The 19,173-nt window shown below is 37.8% G+C and overlaps 1 protein-coding gene across 2 annotated transcripts in view; it reads left to right on the top strand.

The window, feature by feature from the left end:
- The window catches only part of LOC139934754 (carbonic anhydrase-related protein-like), a 32,041-nt gene extending 14,143 nt beyond the window's left edge, over positions 1 to 17,898 (top strand). For both annotated transcript variants that reach the window (XM_071929151.1, XM_071929152.1), the window contains exons 5-9: positions 4,734 to 4,829; positions 7,975 to 8,037; positions 14,328 to 14,379; positions 14,616 to 14,728; positions 16,742 to 17,898. In XM_071929151.1, coding sequence (XP_071785252.1) covers positions 4,734 to 4,829; positions 7,975 to 8,037; positions 14,328 to 14,379; positions 14,616 to 14,728; positions 16,742 to 16,876 — 459 coding nt within the window. In that variant the 3' untranslated portion in view covers positions 16,877 to 17,898. The remainder of the gene's footprint in view (positions 1 to 4,733; positions 4,830 to 7,974; positions 8,038 to 14,327; positions 14,380 to 14,615; positions 14,729 to 16,741) is intronic.
- Positions 17,899 to 19,173: the final 1,275 nt, after the last annotated feature.

The raw sequence follows: 19,173 nt of genomic DNA, 5'->3' as shown, positions 1-19,173 counted from the left end.
GTAAATCTATAAATCTCGCATCCTGCACTTAATACCTTGTGTGTAGCGGCAGGGGAAGAACAGGGCAGAAGGCCCGTGTTAAAGACACTGGACACTACTGGTAATTGTCAAAGACCAGTCTTCTTGGTGTATCTAAACGTATGCATAAAATAACAAACCTGTGAAAGTTTTAGCTCAATTGGTCGTCGAAGTTGCGAGATATGAATGAAATAAAAAACACACTATTCTTTCTTGAAAAGTACGTCACTTCAGAGGGAGCTGTTTCTCACAATGTTTTATACTATCAACCTCTCCCGTTACTCGTTACCAAGTGAGGTTTTATGCTGATCATTATTTTGAGTAATTACCATTAGTGTCCACTGCCTTTAAACGTAATGTTTCGGTAAACAGTATTTACATAACTTATATATTAAATAACAAATCTGTGTCAATCGGTCATCAGAGTCGGGAGAAAATAACGGGGATAACCCACCCTTGTTTCCGCACGTTTCGCCGTGTCATGGCATGTGTTTAAAATAAATCCGTAATTCTCGCTATCGAGAATTGATATTGTTTTAATGTTTTCTCGAAAAGTAAAGCATTTCATGGAATAATATTATAAGAGAAGTCTTTTCACCATTACCATCTGTAAACCCTGTAAATTATTTGTAAATCTGTGAACTTTATTTTTTTTTTCTGTACCGAAAGTGTCCAATGGCTTTAAAGGCAATGCATACCCTTTTTTCACAATTCGATTGTTTTAAAGGCAGTGGACACTATTGGTAATTGTCAAAGACTAACCTTCACAGTTGGTGTATCTCAACATATGCATAAAATAACAAACCTGTGAAAATTTGAGTTCAATCGGTCATCGAACTTGCGAGATATTAATACAAGAAAAAAACACCTTTGTCACACGAAGTTGTGTACGTTTAGATAGTTGGTTTCGAGATTTCTAAATATGAGGTCTCGAAATCAAATTCGTGGACAATTACTTCTTTCTTGAAAACTACGGCACTTCAGAGGGAGCCGTTTCTCACAATGTTTTTATACTATCAACCTCTCCCCATTACTCGTCACCAAGAAAGGTTTTGTGCTAATAATTATTTTGAGTAATTACCAATAGTGTCCACTGCCTTTAATCCTATGTAATCCTAGATGTATATTCAATACAACTAACCTGTGAAAATTGCACCTCAAAAGGTGGTGGTGTTTTTTACTTGCCGAAACCCTAATGTCCACGCAGGAAGAATAATCCCTAGTGGAACACACATTATGAGAAGCGAATATCACGGACAAGCTTCTTATAGCTTTCTCTATAGAAGACGTCGAGTTAAAACCAAAGGTTCTTTCCAGAACCACCCCTGACAACTCATTTAAAAATAGTCATTACACGGTGTGACCGCAAACCTTTCCATATCGTATTTCCACCATGCAAAGTTTCAAATCCTACGCTTCTTATGCATTGTTCAATTTTTGGGGGATAAAAATAGTGATTTGTTTTCTTCACAAACGTAGTACTTTGAAGTGAACTATTTCTCTAATACACTATGCTACTGTAGGCCTACTTCTCACCCAAAGTTTGCATTGTCATTAATTTTAAGTCATTACAAAACGTGTACCCTTTCAGATTATCCCTCAATCAAATTGTTACACATTTTGATTCACGAATGGCGCTGCGTAAGGTAGATAAAAGCAGTTGGCGGAGAAACTCTTTCTTGAATGATGTGGAATTTTATTGGTGGCAGTGTTTAACGAATTGATGAGGTATGGAATAAAGAACATTGATCATTAAAGGCAGTAGACACTATTGGTAATTTTCAAAGACAAGCCTTCACAGTTGGTGTATCTCAACATATACATAAAATAACTAACCTGTGAAAATTTGAGCTCAATCGGTCATCGAAGTTGCGAAATAATCATGAAAGAAAAAACACCCTTGTCACACGATATTGTGTGGGTTTAGATGGTTGATTTCAAGACCTCAAATTATAAACTTGAGGTCTCGAAATCAAATTGATGGACATTCACTTCTTTCTTGAAAACTATGGCACTTCAGAGGGAGCCGTTTCTCACAATGTTTTCTACCATCAACCTCTCCCCATTACTCGTCACCAAGAACGGTTTTATGCTAATAACTATTTTGAGTAATTACCAATAGTGTCCACTGCCTTTAAAATTATCTAAAGGCTTGCAAAATTCACAAGACGCGTGGTGCGAGGCTTAATTAATAGTATTTTGTTATTGTTTCATATAATGATGTCCATAACATACAATAACATTCCAGAAGTTATTTTGAAGAAACGAAATTTGATAATCTAATCAGTAGTTATTTAACTGGATATTTTTTTAGGTAAGGTATTACACGATTAACTTTTCCCTCCGTCTTCTTTCGGTGCTATTGTTCTGCTTAAAATATTTTTAATGAAAAAAATATGCTAAAATTTTGGCAAACACTACTCTGCTAAAAATGTAACATACTTTTTAGTATGGAATTAATGTTGACTTGAATTATGACAAGTTTGAGAGATTTTCAAAGGAACTCGAAATGTCCTGAGAAGTCGATTTTAGAAAAAAAAAAATATATTTAGAACCTAAGAAAAAACTCAACAAATAATGAAATTAGCAGATGGTTTTATAAAAAATACACGCCTGCTAAATAAACACCTGGAATCACTTGAAATAGGTTTGTTGTGCGCTACAGTCAATCGTCTGCTTTTACAAAAACCGCGGGAAACACTTTAAAGCGAGATTCGCAAATCCTTGATCTTTTGTTTGTCGCTTTCGCTTTAGAACTGTCGCATCCACACTTCATCTCTGAATTGGGAATGATTCAAGTGGTGTAAAATAGAATTTTGGCAAAACAACCTGTTATGTCTGAAAGAATAAGGTACCAGTAATTGTTGGTTAGTTCCTGGCAAGTTACATAAGTGGGGGAGGAGAGTTTTTTTTTGTATATTCCGGAGGACAAATACTACCAGTGCTTAACTTGAGATGTTGTGGGAAATGACAACAAGAAACACAAGGTTAGATTGGGCAGGAATCTGGCAATCTGCACACCTGGGCCGCAGTGGGTGTCACAAAAACAAGGCATTCATTGACTGGGGTGATGGGAGAGAAAGCATAGACTTTGATGAGTGAGTGACAGCGAGTTTGGCGGAGAGACCAAGTGACATTGCCTCGCTACGGGAAGACTTTGCCCCTGTAGTGACAAGCTAAACCTACTCACTTTTTACTTGGGGTTGGCGTGCACCATTTAAGAGCATGTTTACACTTCCAATCCGACCCATTGGGGTCCCTGTATCAACTCGAAAACTGTCAATGTTTTGGAAACATTTTGGGAGAGGTGTCAGGGCTGCCAATAAGTTGTGAGTCAGGAAAGCATTTAAGGGTTGACGGTTGCTGAATTAACATCTAAAGCTCACCGTTCAGTTGAACGTATGCGTTAGAGGCGAACAGCATAAGCTTGACATTTTAAACTAGAAAGAGTACTATAGACGAGACAGTTGCACGATGGGGAATTTCGCATCTATTTAAAGGGTTTTGATTCCCCTGGAAGGGTTTAGCGGGGACAATTTAAGGAGTTTGTTTACAGAGAGGGTTTTTAAGGTGCGTCTGAAACAATCATCACCAAGGCACTCGATGCTCCGGATCGATGCAGCCTAGCAAAGAAACAATAAACCACGGTGTTTGAAGTTTGCTGATGCTCTTCTCATTTTTTTTTATATGGATGGCATTTAACAGTCGCCCAAAGAGGGGCTTTCAGGCATTCAACTCAGAGAATTCCGAGTAGTAAAAATTGAAATTAAGACCCTCTGTCTCTTATTTGGCATTTAGGAAACAGTTATTAAAAACTCCCAATTGGTGCAATATTACAATGGTTTTTGAGAGAGGCTTGAACGGTTACCAAAGACAGTGAATGTTTGCCCTTTAAAGACAAGGAAATGGTGCCGTTGCCACGTGTCGACCGAAGGCTTCGTAAATGCCATCGAGGTACATTATATTTCAGATAATTGTAAACAATTACTGGTTGAAAGAAGATTTAAAGGATAACGGAAGGAGAACGGAAGAGTATCGAGCATTTTTTTTCTTCAAATTCCGGAAAATTGAACCCTATCTGACTAAAAAGTACCATCAGATAATGATAGGAAAAAACGGAGACCTTTTATACAATTCACTGTGTGCATTTTATGAATAACAGTTTGAAAACTACTGATGTACCGGTGACTTATCTTGGGAACTGTTATTTATAATAATTATGTCAATTAAACTGACATTAAACCGCATGATCTATATGTAGCAATTACTATGTCTTTAGAAGCAATGAAACAAGCCAGATACGTGTTATAAAGGATATAGGAAAATACAACTTTTATAAAGGATATAAATGAGAAAATATAATTAGCTGTCACCACATTCTGCTTACCAACCAACCTGTGGTATAAATGCTATAAAAAATAAAATAAAAATATATATAAATATATTAATGGCCTGACGCTTGTAGCCTTTAGGTACTCTAGGTAACTAGGACTCTAGGTAAGAAACGTCAGTCAATAATTTTTTTCGGTAAAGGAAATAAATTTATTTTTTGTTGATTTGATTGGAAACAGTTATGATGGCCTTATCTTTGTAGCCTCCGAAAAGGACCCTGCTATAGGTACACCACGTCTGGCAAATAACCCCTTTTTGCAAAGGAAATAATTGGATACATTTTTGAAAAATCTGTTTTATATTTTGTATCTTTTTGACCTCAGCTTCATCTGATTCACTGGAACAGTCGACTGTATGACACCGTGGAGGAGGCCATGGGTCGAGATGACGGTATAGCTATTATCGCTCTCTTCATACAGGTAATTATTTCAGTGTAAACTCGGTGTTTTGTGCGTCGTTGGTGGTTTTATACAGTGCTTGTGTCTAGTGAATCAATGGAGTTTACAACATCGTTGGTTTGTGGTATACCAATGTTAGATAGATATATAGAAAGATAAAATGGTTTATTAAAAAACTGTCCTCACAGCACAAAGGCTGAATGACAACAATTTTACATAAAAAAAAAATGAAATAAAATAGGAGGCCAATCAAATTGGTAATACTAAATTTATACACTGAAAATTGCACATTGAAATTGAATTAATTTTACTCAAAATGGTGTGACAATAAAACAAAGCAGCAGACAAGAAATGAAAATTCTTGTTTTTTGGTACATCATTGGTATTTGGTGCATTTTTGGAGTTTGGTGCATCTTTGGTTTTAGTCGTTGCATCATTGGTGTTGTTATTTTGTGTTCAGTGCATAGTTTGTGTTTGGCTTATCATTGATTTTGGTCCATCATTGGTGTTTGATGGTCATCAATGCCTATAGACCTTTTTTACGCTGTCAATATTGGTCATGTTCCCTGTTTCTATAACAGTAATGCATGCTAACATTTATTGCGCAAACATGGCACCTGACTATTATTTCGCCCAGCCTCAGTTTGGTTACAATGAGTTGGAATGGAGTAAAATCAAGATGGTCACAGCGTGATAAAGGTCTATCAGTGTTGGCACACAATTGGTGTGTTTTTTATCATTAGTGCTTGGTGCTTCGTTTGTGTTTGCCACATCCTAGTTTTTTGGGGTGTAACAAAATTGTCATCGTTTCTTTGTTGTGCGTCATTGTGTTTGACTGACTCTTACAGACCGTACAAAGGACAGACACACAGATTCCAACATGATTCTTCAAAATACCATACCTTGGAGGTTCTCAGATTAAACACCGACTATCTTCGGCAATTAACCGTTTCCAACTTAGTAAACGTGCCGCTTACATTATTCAATTCAATTCAATTAAATTCAAAAATACATTTTTTTTCCCATACTTTCATAAAAGAATAACGACAGTTACATGTATTATGGAGTAAAGCAAAACATATAATTAAGTGAGAGTAAACATAAAATTAATAAATAGAGTAAGGGGCCGTTTTAGTAAGCAAGAGCTGGTAATGGTAAAAAAAAAAAAAAGCCAGACAGACAGGGAAACATGACAAACAGACAAAGGACATATGAACATAATACATGGCATGACACATTATTATTAAAAAACTACATGTAAGTTTAGGGTGCCCGAGATCCTGATCCATTTCTGCGTCATTTTGACCCGGAGTTCAAGAGTGACCTGAAACCTAAATCGATTGCCCAGTTTTAACCAAATTCGGGTCATTTGGCACAGATTCCGGGTCAAACTGATCCATAATGAATCGGCCCTGTGATCCGGAAGTTTGTTGTGTGTGTGATAAGAACGTCTAAAGCTGTTTCGCATTGCATGCGATACACCTTAATGTTGATATAGTCGAGTACAGCGTCCTTGCCCTTAACACGGAGCACAGATCACAACTGTCATTAAATTGTTTACAGCAATTTTCTTCAGGAAAAAAACATAATCGTCTCACAAAGGAAAAAACATTCTTTGGGAATATGACTGACATCTTAGTTTTCAGAATATAGAGGGCGGTGTGTTCACCCGAATAGGAGATAGTGTTTCAGCCTCTGGTAGTAATCGAATACAGACCCAAATCTTTAAGGAAACCGGTTTTTAGTATTAACTGTATCATTTCAAAACCCCTCTAATTAGATTTGCCAAAAAGGGCGTCAATTCCCAGGGCACGACCATCACCATGGCAATATGTATTTTTCAAGTATAAATTAACAACAATTCCTCTCCGGTTTTTGTTCCCCAGTCAGTCTTTTACCCCCTGTAAGGATCTTTAAATAGATTATAAATACTCTGGTAAATGATTCGAGCATGATGCTCGACACATAACACCGGGCTCTATGGAAACCGCGCCAGGCAACCTTTTAAAACCGCGGGAAAGGCATTTTGATTCAAAAGGTAACTCTACGCTGGGCCTTTTTTAAGTCAAAGTTCAGGTCTCTGTTTTGGAACAGTAAGAGATGAATGTCCTCTCATTCCGGGTTGACATTTTGTTGTTTGGATCTGCATTGTGTTGGAATGAACTCTTTTTAAAGTCACTGTGCCATAGCTGTTGTGAAACACATAGCGCCTATATACTTCATCTTGCTTTTTTTGCTGATCGTGTTTTTTGTGAAGTTTTAATCTGAAATTTGAGATGCATGCGTTCATATGACCATTTTCTATTGAATAATCTTGATCGTCAGATTGACATATCTATTTTTTTTCTTCTTTGCGTTCTATACAATAAAGAGACACAACTCGTTTATGGTCGTTTTTTTTCTTCAATAGTACTTATTCTGTTTTTGTATTACTTATGTTGCCAGAGATACCATGATAATTTAAGGCAAAGGCATTAGAATAAACGTAAATTTTACCTGAGATATATATTTTTCTATAACCATCTAAAACATTATGTGATTAAAATACCTTTTACAACATTCAATCACACTGCTGAAGTCCGCCCAAAAGATGATGACGACACTTTTCACACTTTGTTTTAAAAACAGGCCAAATCAGGAAAAAGGTATCGTTTTCATTGACACCCCATCCCCAAAAAACAATTCAACAACAAAAAGGGAAGTATTCCATGTTTTTTGTGTGGCAAAGTCCTGGGTGTGATTTGATGTAAGTGGGCCAGCCGCCGAAGCGTCGCTGCAAAGTACGGACGGCTCCTGTCCCTCTCTTGCTAAAGGTTTTTCACAACACGAACGCTGCTTGCATTCACCCGAAGCTCTAGGGCTCCTTTATTGTCCTGGCACTCGAAGGAGCAAACCGTATAAAAGGGCACTTCCTGCAAGGCTCCAAGATGTCAAGACATTTCTCCATCGGGTTTATTATTGCTGTATTCACTCCCAAATAACAGGCACAATAGTTCATGGCATATCAGTGTGTTTTTATTTGTGTGTGTGTTTATCAACCGCCACTTCTCTTGAAATGTCCCTTGCAGATATCCGTAGCTTTAATAAGAGTAAGACTGTCTTCATCTAGCCTTTAAGTGTGTATACTCAAGATTTCTTTAATATTGTGTCTTTTGATGTCTTGTAGGTTGGCCGGGAGCACGTCGGTTTACGAACTTTAACGGACTATCTTGAAACAGTGCAATGCAAGGTACGTGTGACTTCCATGTTTTGTTGAGGCGAGCCGATTTGTATTATTATTACAGAAGACCTGACTATGCTCCCACACTACTCGCCCTTAAGGCGTATGGTGGGAGCCGATCATAATTATTGAACATCTTTTTTTCTTTCTTCTTCTAAAGATTCTGTTTTCCAATTCTGTATCTCTTCGTTTTTCATTTTAACCATGACCAGCGGCCTCCAAGCACGTGAATTGTGTAATTAAATTTTCTGAGCTCGAGATCGGGGCATTACGACCCGCAGGCAGGCAGTCCTGCCTTAGGAGAAATTTCTCTATTTCCGAAGCAGCAAGATCAAGGAAGAGAGGGAGAGAGGGGGAGAGAGAGAGAATGCGAGCGATGTTTTCAGCGGTTGAAGGAAACTGACTGCACCCGGGCGACCGTAACGATTGCACCGATCGCTGACGCTGCATTTGCAAGCCCCGGAGGCCGGGCTGATCGCACAACTCGACTGTAGAGTGTTTACAAGGTTCCGACGGCAATTTAGGGCCTTTCTTCCTGTCTGAGTGCTAAAACAGAATGCTCGGCCAAACAAGACTTTCTTCTCAATTATATTTTTTGACGAAAAATCAATAAGACGGCCGGGGCGCAGTTTATAGCCTTTCTTCAAGAGGCATCTAGGCCACGAAGCTGGCTGATTTATACTCCAAACCGCAAAACGCCATGCCTCGCAATAACACAGGTCTTATATATCTGCGCACTTCATTATTGGCTTAAGCAATGTACTTTTCCCGGATTTAAAAGGAAAACAGAACTGACTGGAGATCCAATTATTAAAAAATCATCATCATAACAAAGTCATATTTATTAGGCAGTAAATGTTGAGTATAGCTAATAATAGACAATCTAGAGACCAGACATAACTTAGGAGAACAGAACATGGCCGTAAAGGGAACATGGTAGCGAGCAGTGTGTGGGATTGGCGAACATGACGTGCTTGTACAGTGGCGAAAATAGAGCTACACAAAATAACCTGCATTTCTGAGTTGCTTTCCTGTTAAAGGGTTTGGTACTTTTTATAGGACACAAAACACAACATCCACAGGTAGATAATGATGGTAGAAAGCTTCCCTTAAAATGAAACTTGCTGAAGTTTTTACGAACAATATAAAACAATGTCAAGAAAATAATTGTCATCTCAGGAGACAAGTAATATTTCAGCATGTACAACACAGATACTGAAATAATACCGTATTTCACGCGACTCTCCTGAAAACATGGCTATGTGATTTTCACTTTTTGTATCAAAAACTTGAAGACTAATGAAGCTAAAACTTCTAAAGGTAAATTATATACATATGCCTAGATCTTTATTCACAGTAGGGATTCATGTCATGGCCAAAAGCAAACAGCATCAAAACCCTTTCAAAATAATCACAGCAAATGGGTGAAACCACCCATGTAACACTCAAACATCGTATTGACTGGGAAAGGCATGTACATATTTTTCAATCTGGAGCTCGAGAATTCTTATTCTTTTATTTCTCTTCACACGTTTGCACTTAACAAAAAGTTCACAAAAGATCCAGACATTTGAGTTTGCGAGACGGATAAAAAACAGTCAGATATCTAAGATGGTCAGTGTTGTATCAAGACTATAACCACTGCAGGAAAATACTGCAACCGAGGTAAACAATCATGTGAATTTCTGTTAAACTTTTTATTTTATTTTACGAAACTGTGTTTTTGTTCTTTAGCGAAACACTTCAATAAAGCGTCATTTAATCCACCGAGGTTTGTTTACACATACCTAAAATATCACAGAGAATGAAATATCAGACACATTTTTCAAGTAAACGTTTAGAGAATTTCAAAGAAGTTTGAGTCAGTTTCTTTTTATGACACGTGTAAAATACTGTCTTAAAAGGACTGTTTGTTACATGTTGTACTAACGTTTCGTATTCAACTTGCAATGTACAAAACCCTCAACAAACTCTCAACAAAATTCTTACAGATAGATACATTCAAACTGTTCAATGTGGCACAATTTCTTGAATAATCTACTTATTTGTTATTGAACTAGTACTCCGTGGAAATGTAAAGGCAGTGGACACTATTGGTAATTACTCAAAATAACTATCAGCATTCAATCTAACTTGGTAACGAGTAATGGGGAGAGGTTGATAGAACAAAACATTGGGAAAAACGGCTCCATTTGAAGTGACGTAGTGTTCGAGACAGAATTAAATTTTCACGAATTTCATTTTGAGACCTAAGGTTTATAGAAAGAGGTCTCGAAATGAAGCATCTAAAAGCACACAACTTCGTGTGAGAAGGGTGTTTTTTCTTTCCTTATTATCTCGTATTTCGACGACCGATTGAGCTCAAATTTTCACAGGTTTGTTATTTTATGCATGTTGAGATACACCGAGTAAGAAAACTGGTCTTTGACAATTACCAATAGTGTCCAATGTCTTTAAAATGTCATTGTTTGGAAAAAGAAAATGTAGCAATGATTTCACAAAAAATAATATTACATTAAGATCCAGGATCAAGATGGAAACGTATGGTACAGTGGTGAGAGTTAAATAACAACGCCCGTCAGCCACGCATTCCGGCCAACGCTCCCCAGCACACCCTACGGCTACACGGCCGCGATCAACGGGCGAACTGCCCTGCACTTTTAGCTACCTGGAAATATTGACTCGTACTACGCACACACTGCAACAATTTAGATGATCTGAAACGTCTTCCTCTTACAGAAATAAATAGAGAGAGGGTGAGAGGAAATTCTCATCAAAATAATGAATGACTGATATTAAATTTTGTGAGAGAGTGACTTAAAGTGAGCAACAGGCTTGTAAGTGAACACTCATCAAGTGATGTGAGCGGGTGAGTCGGTATTAGAACATCTTACGTACTAGAGTAGTGACTAGGAAAAGAAATGTATTACGACCAAGAATACAAGACGTTCAACAACACAGTCTTGAATGGCTCGATCAACGGTTAAAAGCTACTTCCTTAAGAAAGTGCTCTTCGCTCGCAGTCTCCATAGAAACACCCTCTTCCCCCAACCCTTCCCCCTAGTCATCTTGTACTTTTTACCTTGTTATAATTGTAATGCGAGTCCAATGTAAAATTCATTGCGCGAGATAGACACTTTTCATTCCACGCGTCTGGTCACGCCTTATTGCCGTTGAACTAGCTATTGTGTCAAAAACAGCGCCTGAATCGGGAATAGTCGTGGCATTGTAACTTAGATGCTAGCTAGTCTCCACCTTCGTGCTGATAAACAATTCAATGAATGACACAGTGATGGCAATTAAGAAAATCTCAAAGTGTATAGACTCATTTCCACATTTTTATTACATCGTACTTCTCTTTTCAGCGTATCGATGATAAAAGAAAAACTAGCGAGCGCGTAGAGAGAACAGAGACCACGGGAGAAATGGTGACAAAGAACCCGTGTAAATGATACTTGAATCCTGTTACGACTCGTCTTCTATCGTGGTATCACTATGGAACCCCGGATATCCTGTCAGCTTGCTATGAAATGATTTTGTTCCCCTCGGTGAATAGATGATATAAAAAACCTATATAAAGCATTGAATAAATGTGAACAAGGGGCGACCAAATCACGCGCGTTTGCTCACTACGTTCCTTTTCATATGCCATTGCCTTCTATTGAATCCTGACACTATGGCCCTGCGCCAATATGAATCGGATGGGCTTCTATCCGGCATTTTGACTATGCACATACTGTTAAAAGGCTCGTATTAGGTTTCAAATTGAAATGAAATTAATTTAATCGTGTGTTTCATTAGTGGCTGTTTCTATTACCCCCCCAGTTCAAGATGGCGAGGGCAGATCTCTGCAAACTGAGAGTAGGCTGTAGCGTAGTAGTAGTGTCCGTGCATGCAGTGTTCACGCTATGGGCGTAAACTTAATTACGATAGTTCCGCAAAACACTGTCCTCGCCATTGAAACGCCACGATCAGTCCATGTTTGAGTTGCAACGGCGGCAGCTATTCTTGTAAAACAATCTCGCTAATTTGCTGTTTATTTGATTAATGGGGGAAGTAACATTGAGCGGGGACGGGTTGAAAGTGGTTACTTTTAGATCAAGCCTTTTAGAAACCTATAGTGTGTGGAAAGTAGAGCCCGGTTGTCTATAGGGAACGTTGCTGCGCATTATTTAACAGCGCCTACCGCACTCCATATTAACTGGGCAGATATTTTCTTAAGAGAAAGGTTTGGGAGTGAAAGAGAGCTAATTTAGGCAGGGGAGCACTTTCATATCATTTTAGGACTGTTTGAAAGTGCTCTTACTGTTCCGTTTTTATTCAATTACTCCAAAGACGACACTATTGCCTCTCTCTCAAGGGTTGAGAGAGAGAGAGAGAGGGAGATAGTTGTTTGCGAACAAGTCGGGGACGGAGTTGCATTTCGGTGAGGGTTGGTGATCCACTGGAAACTGAAAACACTTAGCATTCATAATGGAAAACATACGCACCACTTTAGCTGAGTTGGTATCTTTCAAAGTAACACTGGAATGGTTTATATATTTAGCGGGCTTCAATTGGAACACTATTTATTTGATAAAGAGTCACCGAGTGACCAGTCAATAAGCCATTTTGAGATGGCATGGATACTATTAAAGTTTAGGTTGTCTGTGTCAGCCAAACCATACAATGCACAGCTATATAGTGTCCACCATATCTCGAAAAGGCTAGAAGAAAAAGGCTTAGTAAATAAATCAAGGTATATCACACGCCAAGCCCGATCCATCGATCTGATCAAACAATTTACTTTAAAAAGTCCTCTAAAGGGAGAGGGAAGAAACATAAAAAGCTTACTCATTTTCACGGAAAGGTTTTAAAGACCTCTGCCGTAGGACGTGTATTTCCGTATCTCTTTCGGCCAAGTTGACCCTGTTGCGACCGGGAACGTCTGGCTTGTCTCAGACCGTTAGATGGGCCCTAAACCCCGGTACACCAACCCGGTCTGTTTACCATCCCAGCCCGGTCATCAGTTGTGGAATATACCACCATATTATTATGGTAAATGTTTCGTGAACGACCAACCGTCCAGCCGCAGTATCCGTAGGAAGTTCACAAAGGTCACCAAATAGTTTTGAAATCTTTAGGGGAAAAGAAAGTTCCTTAAAGTCTCCACATGATTAACAGTTATGGTCTGTACTCGACAGAACTCCAAGCTGTTTGCCATTTCTCTACCGTCTGTTGCCGGGTTGCTTTTATCTTCAGCATAAATCTCTCCTTTCGTATAGAGGGGAAACAGCAGAGGCACCTGCTTCTTTCCTGGCTGAAACTCTGTTTTTTTTTCTTCGCTTTTAAGTTTCTGCCCTCTTTGTGGTTAAAAACAAGAACTTAAAGACACTGGACACTATTGGTAATTGTCAAAGACTTGTCTTCCCACTTGCTGTATCTCAACACATGCACAAAATAACAAACCTGTGAACATTTGAGCTCGATTGGTCGTCGGAGTTGCGAGATAACTATAAAAGAAAAGAAAAAACACCCTTATCACACGAAGTTGTGTGCTTTCATGTGCTTGATTTCGAGACCTCAAATTCTAAATCTGAGGTCTCGAAATCAAATTCGTGGAAAATTACTTCTTTCTCGAAAAAAAAAAAACTAGTCACTTCAGAGGGAGCAGTTTCTCAGTGTTTTATACTATCAACCTCTCCCCATTATTTGTTACCAAGTGAGGTTTTATGCTGATAATTATTTTGAGTAATTACCAATAGTGTCCACTGCCTTTAAAGCCATTGGACCCTTTCGGTAAACAGTGTTGTCCAAGGCCCACACTTTGTGTACCACAACTTCTATATCAAATAACAAACCTGTGAAAATTTAGGCTCAATCGGTCATCGGAGCCGGGAGAAAACAACGGAAAAACCACCCTTGTTTCCGCGCGTTTCTCCGTGTCATGACATGTGTTTAAAATAAATCCTTAATTCTCGTTAACGAGAATTTATATTGTTTTGCTGTTTTCTCAAAAAGTACAGCATTTCATGGAATAATATTTCAAGAGAAGTCTTTCTCCATTGCCTTCTGTAAACCCTGTAAGTTATTTGTAAGTCTGTGAACTTTTATTTTTTGTTTCTGAACCGAAAGGGTCCAATGGCTTTAAAGGGGCCACGCTTAAATAATAAGGGAAGAGTAGAAACGATTTAAATTTATTATTAATGTTTGTACATCTTGCGATTTCTTTGCCCGACGATTGTTAAATTTATGATAATATCTTTCAATTCTCACGGTGATGGTTTTCTATTATTTTGTTGTGATTATTGTTTTGGCAGGGCAAGAGCTTGTCAGTGACTACGCCATTCCACCCGATCTGCCTGCTCCCCGGTAAGCATAGCTTTGGGGCTCCCGGGGTCTGGTTGGAGCTCCTCGGGGTCCACTTGGCACTTCCTTGCCTTGTGTTTAAACAACACTTCAACATTTTGGAGTGTTGAATCAACACATTGTGAGAACCGTTATTAAATAATAAAAGTACTTCAAGAGAAGACTTGCATAAGAAATTTGAAATTTGAAATGGATTTCCCAGTTCCTTTAAAATATATGATTTGTCTTATCTTTACTAGATCCCATGCTTCGAGATTTCTGGTCCTACAAAGGTTCGCTGACGACTCCACCTTGTAACGAGAAAGTCACATGGATATTGTTTAGATACCCACTCACGATCTCTCACACTCAGGTAAGCGAAATAAACCACGTATAAACCGTAAAACGATTAGCGATTTAGACAGGTTAAACCCTGAAAAAATACAATATTAGTCGATTGAGACCAATTGCACAGTAGAACAATAATCCACGAATAAACCATTAAACGGTTAGCAAGTTAGACAGGTTGTGTGTTAAGCCTTGTGAAAACAAACAAAATACCATATAAATCGATTGAGACACAATTTGCACAGTAAAACAATAATCCACGTATAAACCATAAAACGATTAGAGGTTATCTATTGATAAAATACACTATTACATGAATAAGACTACTGCACACAGCAGGAGTAAAACTATCCTTGTTTAAACCACAACACGATTAGAGATAAAGACAGGTTGTTGGACACTAAACCATGTTAAATTATACAAATAGACTATGAACAGACCATTGTTCATGGTAAATGATATAAAAACAATTAAAGTACTTACGTGTTAATGTATGTTTTGTTGTCGTTTTTAGCCTTTGAGGAAGGTACTGCAATAGGGTCGACACGACTGGCACCCCCGAACAAAGATATTGACAAAATAGGGACACCGCCACTATAGGGCTAGATAGCTTAGTTGGTAGAGCGCCGGCACGTTAATCCGGAGGTCGTTGGTTCGAATCCCACTCTAGTCAATTCTTTGTTCAACCCCCAAAAATCAAATAAATAAACTCTTAAAATGGTTTGAAACTGTGTTAATTTTTAAAAGAATCCATAAACGGTCGTTCGGTTAAGAGTAAGACCTTACTATACAATTCATCGTGTAAAATAAACCCATATATAATCCATCGTTAAATGCCATAACAAAGCGATTATGATCGTAAAATACAAGTAGCTTAACGACACGCGAAACAAACACATATCATTTATCGGTAAAGGCCGATAAATCTTTCGGAAAAAAACAAACCGAAAACCATAAACCACTAATCGATTTGGCGTAGCTTAAGTAAAAAACAACTCTTATATCAAAAAGGGTTGAGCCATTGTCGATTGAGCCTTGGAAACACTTAAGAATTCGGGTAAATTGTAATTATTATTATCTTTTATGAATTTCTGCATGAAAATTATATAGGACAGAAAACACTGATTTAAAATAAACCTTTGTAAAGAATGAAGACGCTGGCTGGATTTGAGAAAGAGTTCTCGAGTTAGGACGGGTCACTCGTCCTAATACAGGAAAAACTTAAACGTTTTTAATTGCCCCAAAGAATCCCGACACAAGTCCTATAAGTTAGCACTATCTTTGTGAAATCGCCCCCATATTTATATAGTAAGTGAAAAAAAAAGTACGGTGTTGAACACCAAGCACAAAGGGCAACTGGTCGGGAATCTTGCCAAATTTTAGGGGTCGATCACAGGTTAAGAATCTGGCATCTGACTAGTAAACTATCTGCGGGGAAAGATGAAGAATTCCAGATTGCGCAGATGTGTTTTTCTTCTCCACATACTTAGAAGCTATTATGGATGGATATAGAGACATCACGTAAAGGTCAACGGACATGCGCAGTTATTACAAGGTCATACAACTCGATGTTTATGTTTGATATGTTTTAATTCGATAGCGAGCTTTGAACCACACGCATTTTGAATAATATTTCCATAACAAGGTGGATATATTTTAATCGTTGCTGTACCCGGTGCTATAGGACGCGAACTGCCTCTAGCTACCGGGAAATCTCGGTGGTCTTTAATCGGGAAGACACTGCTCTAGATTTGCAACGGTCTAGGGCTCGAATCCATCCCGAGTAAAACTAAAAGGGTCTATTTTTTGCGGTGATGGGTAAAACCAAAACGAACATTATATAATATATTGAAATTTAAATCTTTGCAGTACCCACTGCTAACAATAGGATTCGAAGCTACTGATGGGCAATCTTGGTGGTGTAGTTGGTAAGACACTGCTAGAATAGCTCAGGAAAGCACTAAGTGCTAACATACATTAGTGTGATTGGGTCAAACCAAGATCAACTTTCCATAATAAACATGATCTTTATTCTTAGATGGAGGAGTTCCGAAGACTGAAGAATTATCCGAAAGGAGCACACCCAGCCGCCGATGACGATGGGTTCTTAGTGGATAATTTCCGGCCCACTCAGCCCCTCAACGATCGCGTAGTCCGAGCATCGTTCCAATGAAAAGGTTATGAAATCAAAACACTTACAAAATAAAAAACTGAATTGGGTATAATTGTTGCAATGATTAGTGTAATATTATACCCCAATTCGGGTTTATGATGACTGTGCCACTATGAACAACTGCAATGCTGTATATATTAACATAGTATTTATTGGACTTTGTTTGAAAAAGAAGAAGAAAAATGAACAACACTAAATCGAGCTTCGTTCCAAAGAATAAAAAATGAGAAATAAAACACCGAACAGTAAAATTTAATGATATTATAATTTTGCAATGATTAATGTAATTTTCAATCCCGATCGGGTTTAATTTAATGATGACAGTATAGGAACAACTACAATATATAACACAGTATTTATTGGTTATTTAATTTGTTTCACCACAAAACATGAACCAAATGTCACGAGAACAATGTACAAGTCGAGCAAAGCGAGATAATTACAACAAGTAGTAATTGTTATTTAATATCATTAGAATTCACGTTCTTTTTTTGTAATTTTTTTTGCGTCGTGTGTGCACAGATACTACCACCCGAATTGCCATAACGACGTTTCTGGTCACCACAAGTGGTGGAATTATGCCTAATTATCTTAGTCGATCAAAATGTGAATTTTTGTATTTATATATTGGCGCTAAATTATACTGGCATGAATTTACCATCAAAATCGCCATTACGATATTTCTGATTTGCATGCCTTATTTATGTTGTTGTTGTGATTTCATCGGTGTACAAAGTGACGCCATAAGTTCATTTTCTACCTTTTGGGGTGTATTAATAATTGCTGCTTAAACTCACCTATGAAGTACTTATTGAAATATTTGCAAGTTGTATTCTTACCACTGTGTGCACTTTTAAAGAGCTTCTCTTGATAAAATGTTCGTATCCTCAATTGATGAACAAATATGTATATGAAAGCTAGATTAAAAAAGGGTTTTTAAAAATCCTGAACTGCAATGTTTAGTCAGTATTGTGTAAACAGAGGTATGTGTTGTTTGCTAATAAATATTTGTGTCACAATCTGTTGCCACTTAAACTTTTGAACAAATGTATTTCGTTTTACTGTTACTGTTTAACTGTTAAAGGCAGTGGACACTCTTGGTAATTGTCAAAGACTAGCCTTCACAGTTGGTGTATCTCAACATATGCATAAAATAACAAACCTGTGAAAATTTGACCACAATCGGTCATCGAAGTGGCGAGATAATAATGAAAGAAAAATAACCCTTGTCACACGAAGTTGTGTGCGTTTAGATGGTTGATTTCGAGACCTCAAGTTCTAAATCTGAGGTCTCGAAATCAAATTCGTGGAAAATTACTTCTTTCTCAAAAACTATGGCACTTCAGAGGGAGCCGTTTCTCACAATGTTTTATACCATCAACCTCTCCCAATTACTCGTCACCAAGAAAGGTTTTAAGCCAATAATTATTTTGAGTTATTCCTAATAGTGTCCACTGCCTTTAAGAAAAAAACATATGCAGATTGTAATTGTTCTCCTTTGCCTTTCATAAGTCACAAAAGGAGTAAATCGGGTACGTTGCCGTAATATAAAAAAAGTTGTTGTTTCGAACCCAAGTTTGCTACGAAATAATTCATGCAATCTGTTGCCCTGTAAACTTTTGTAAACTAAATTTCAGTTCACTGAAGCTAGTTCCACTGTTTGAAAAAAAAAAAAAAAAAAAAACATTATGCCGATTGTAATTGTTCTGCTCTGTCTTTCATAAGTCACAAAACGAGCAGTTCGGGTACGTTGCCGTAATAGAAAAAGAAAAAAAGTTGTTGTTTCGAACCAAAGCTTGCTCTAAAATAATTCATGCACTCTGTTGCTATTTAAATACTGAAAATACGTTTCATTTCACTGAAGCTGTTTCGTTTCCACTGTTTGGAAAAAAAACATTATGCCGAGTACAATCTGTTCTCTGTCTTTCGTGAGTCACAAAACGGGCAGTTCGGGTACGTTGTCGTAATAGACAAAAATAGCTTATGTTTCAAATCGTAAGTTTGCATTAAAATAACGCCATGAATGGAAACAATGTCCGCTGGAGCAGTTGTCAATCTGAGAGGTTTTTTTTTCTTCTCACACATTGAACAAACCTCACTGGAGTAATTCTGTAATAGTTTTCAATTGTGCGTTTAAACCGCTCCAGGGTCCTGCCACGCGAGATTCAATTTCACCACCTCCTTCAAAAAAAGAATGGATTATGACAAAATTGTGTCGTCCTCTCGAGTATAGATTTTTCCGGTTCATCTTCAAACTGTGCTATTATCTCAAGAATAGAGGAAGAAAGGAATGTATA

The sequence above is a fragment of the Asterias amurensis genome, chromosome 3, assembly GCF_032118995.1.
Source record: "Asterias amurensis chromosome 3, ASM3211899v1".
In the NCBI taxonomy this organism is placed as follows: Eukaryota; Metazoa; Echinodermata; class Asteroidea; order Forcipulatida; family Asteriidae; genus Asterias; species Asterias amurensis.
The sequence above is the reverse complement of the archived record's forward strand: the minus strand, read 5'-3'. Positions and strand labels throughout refer to the sequence as shown.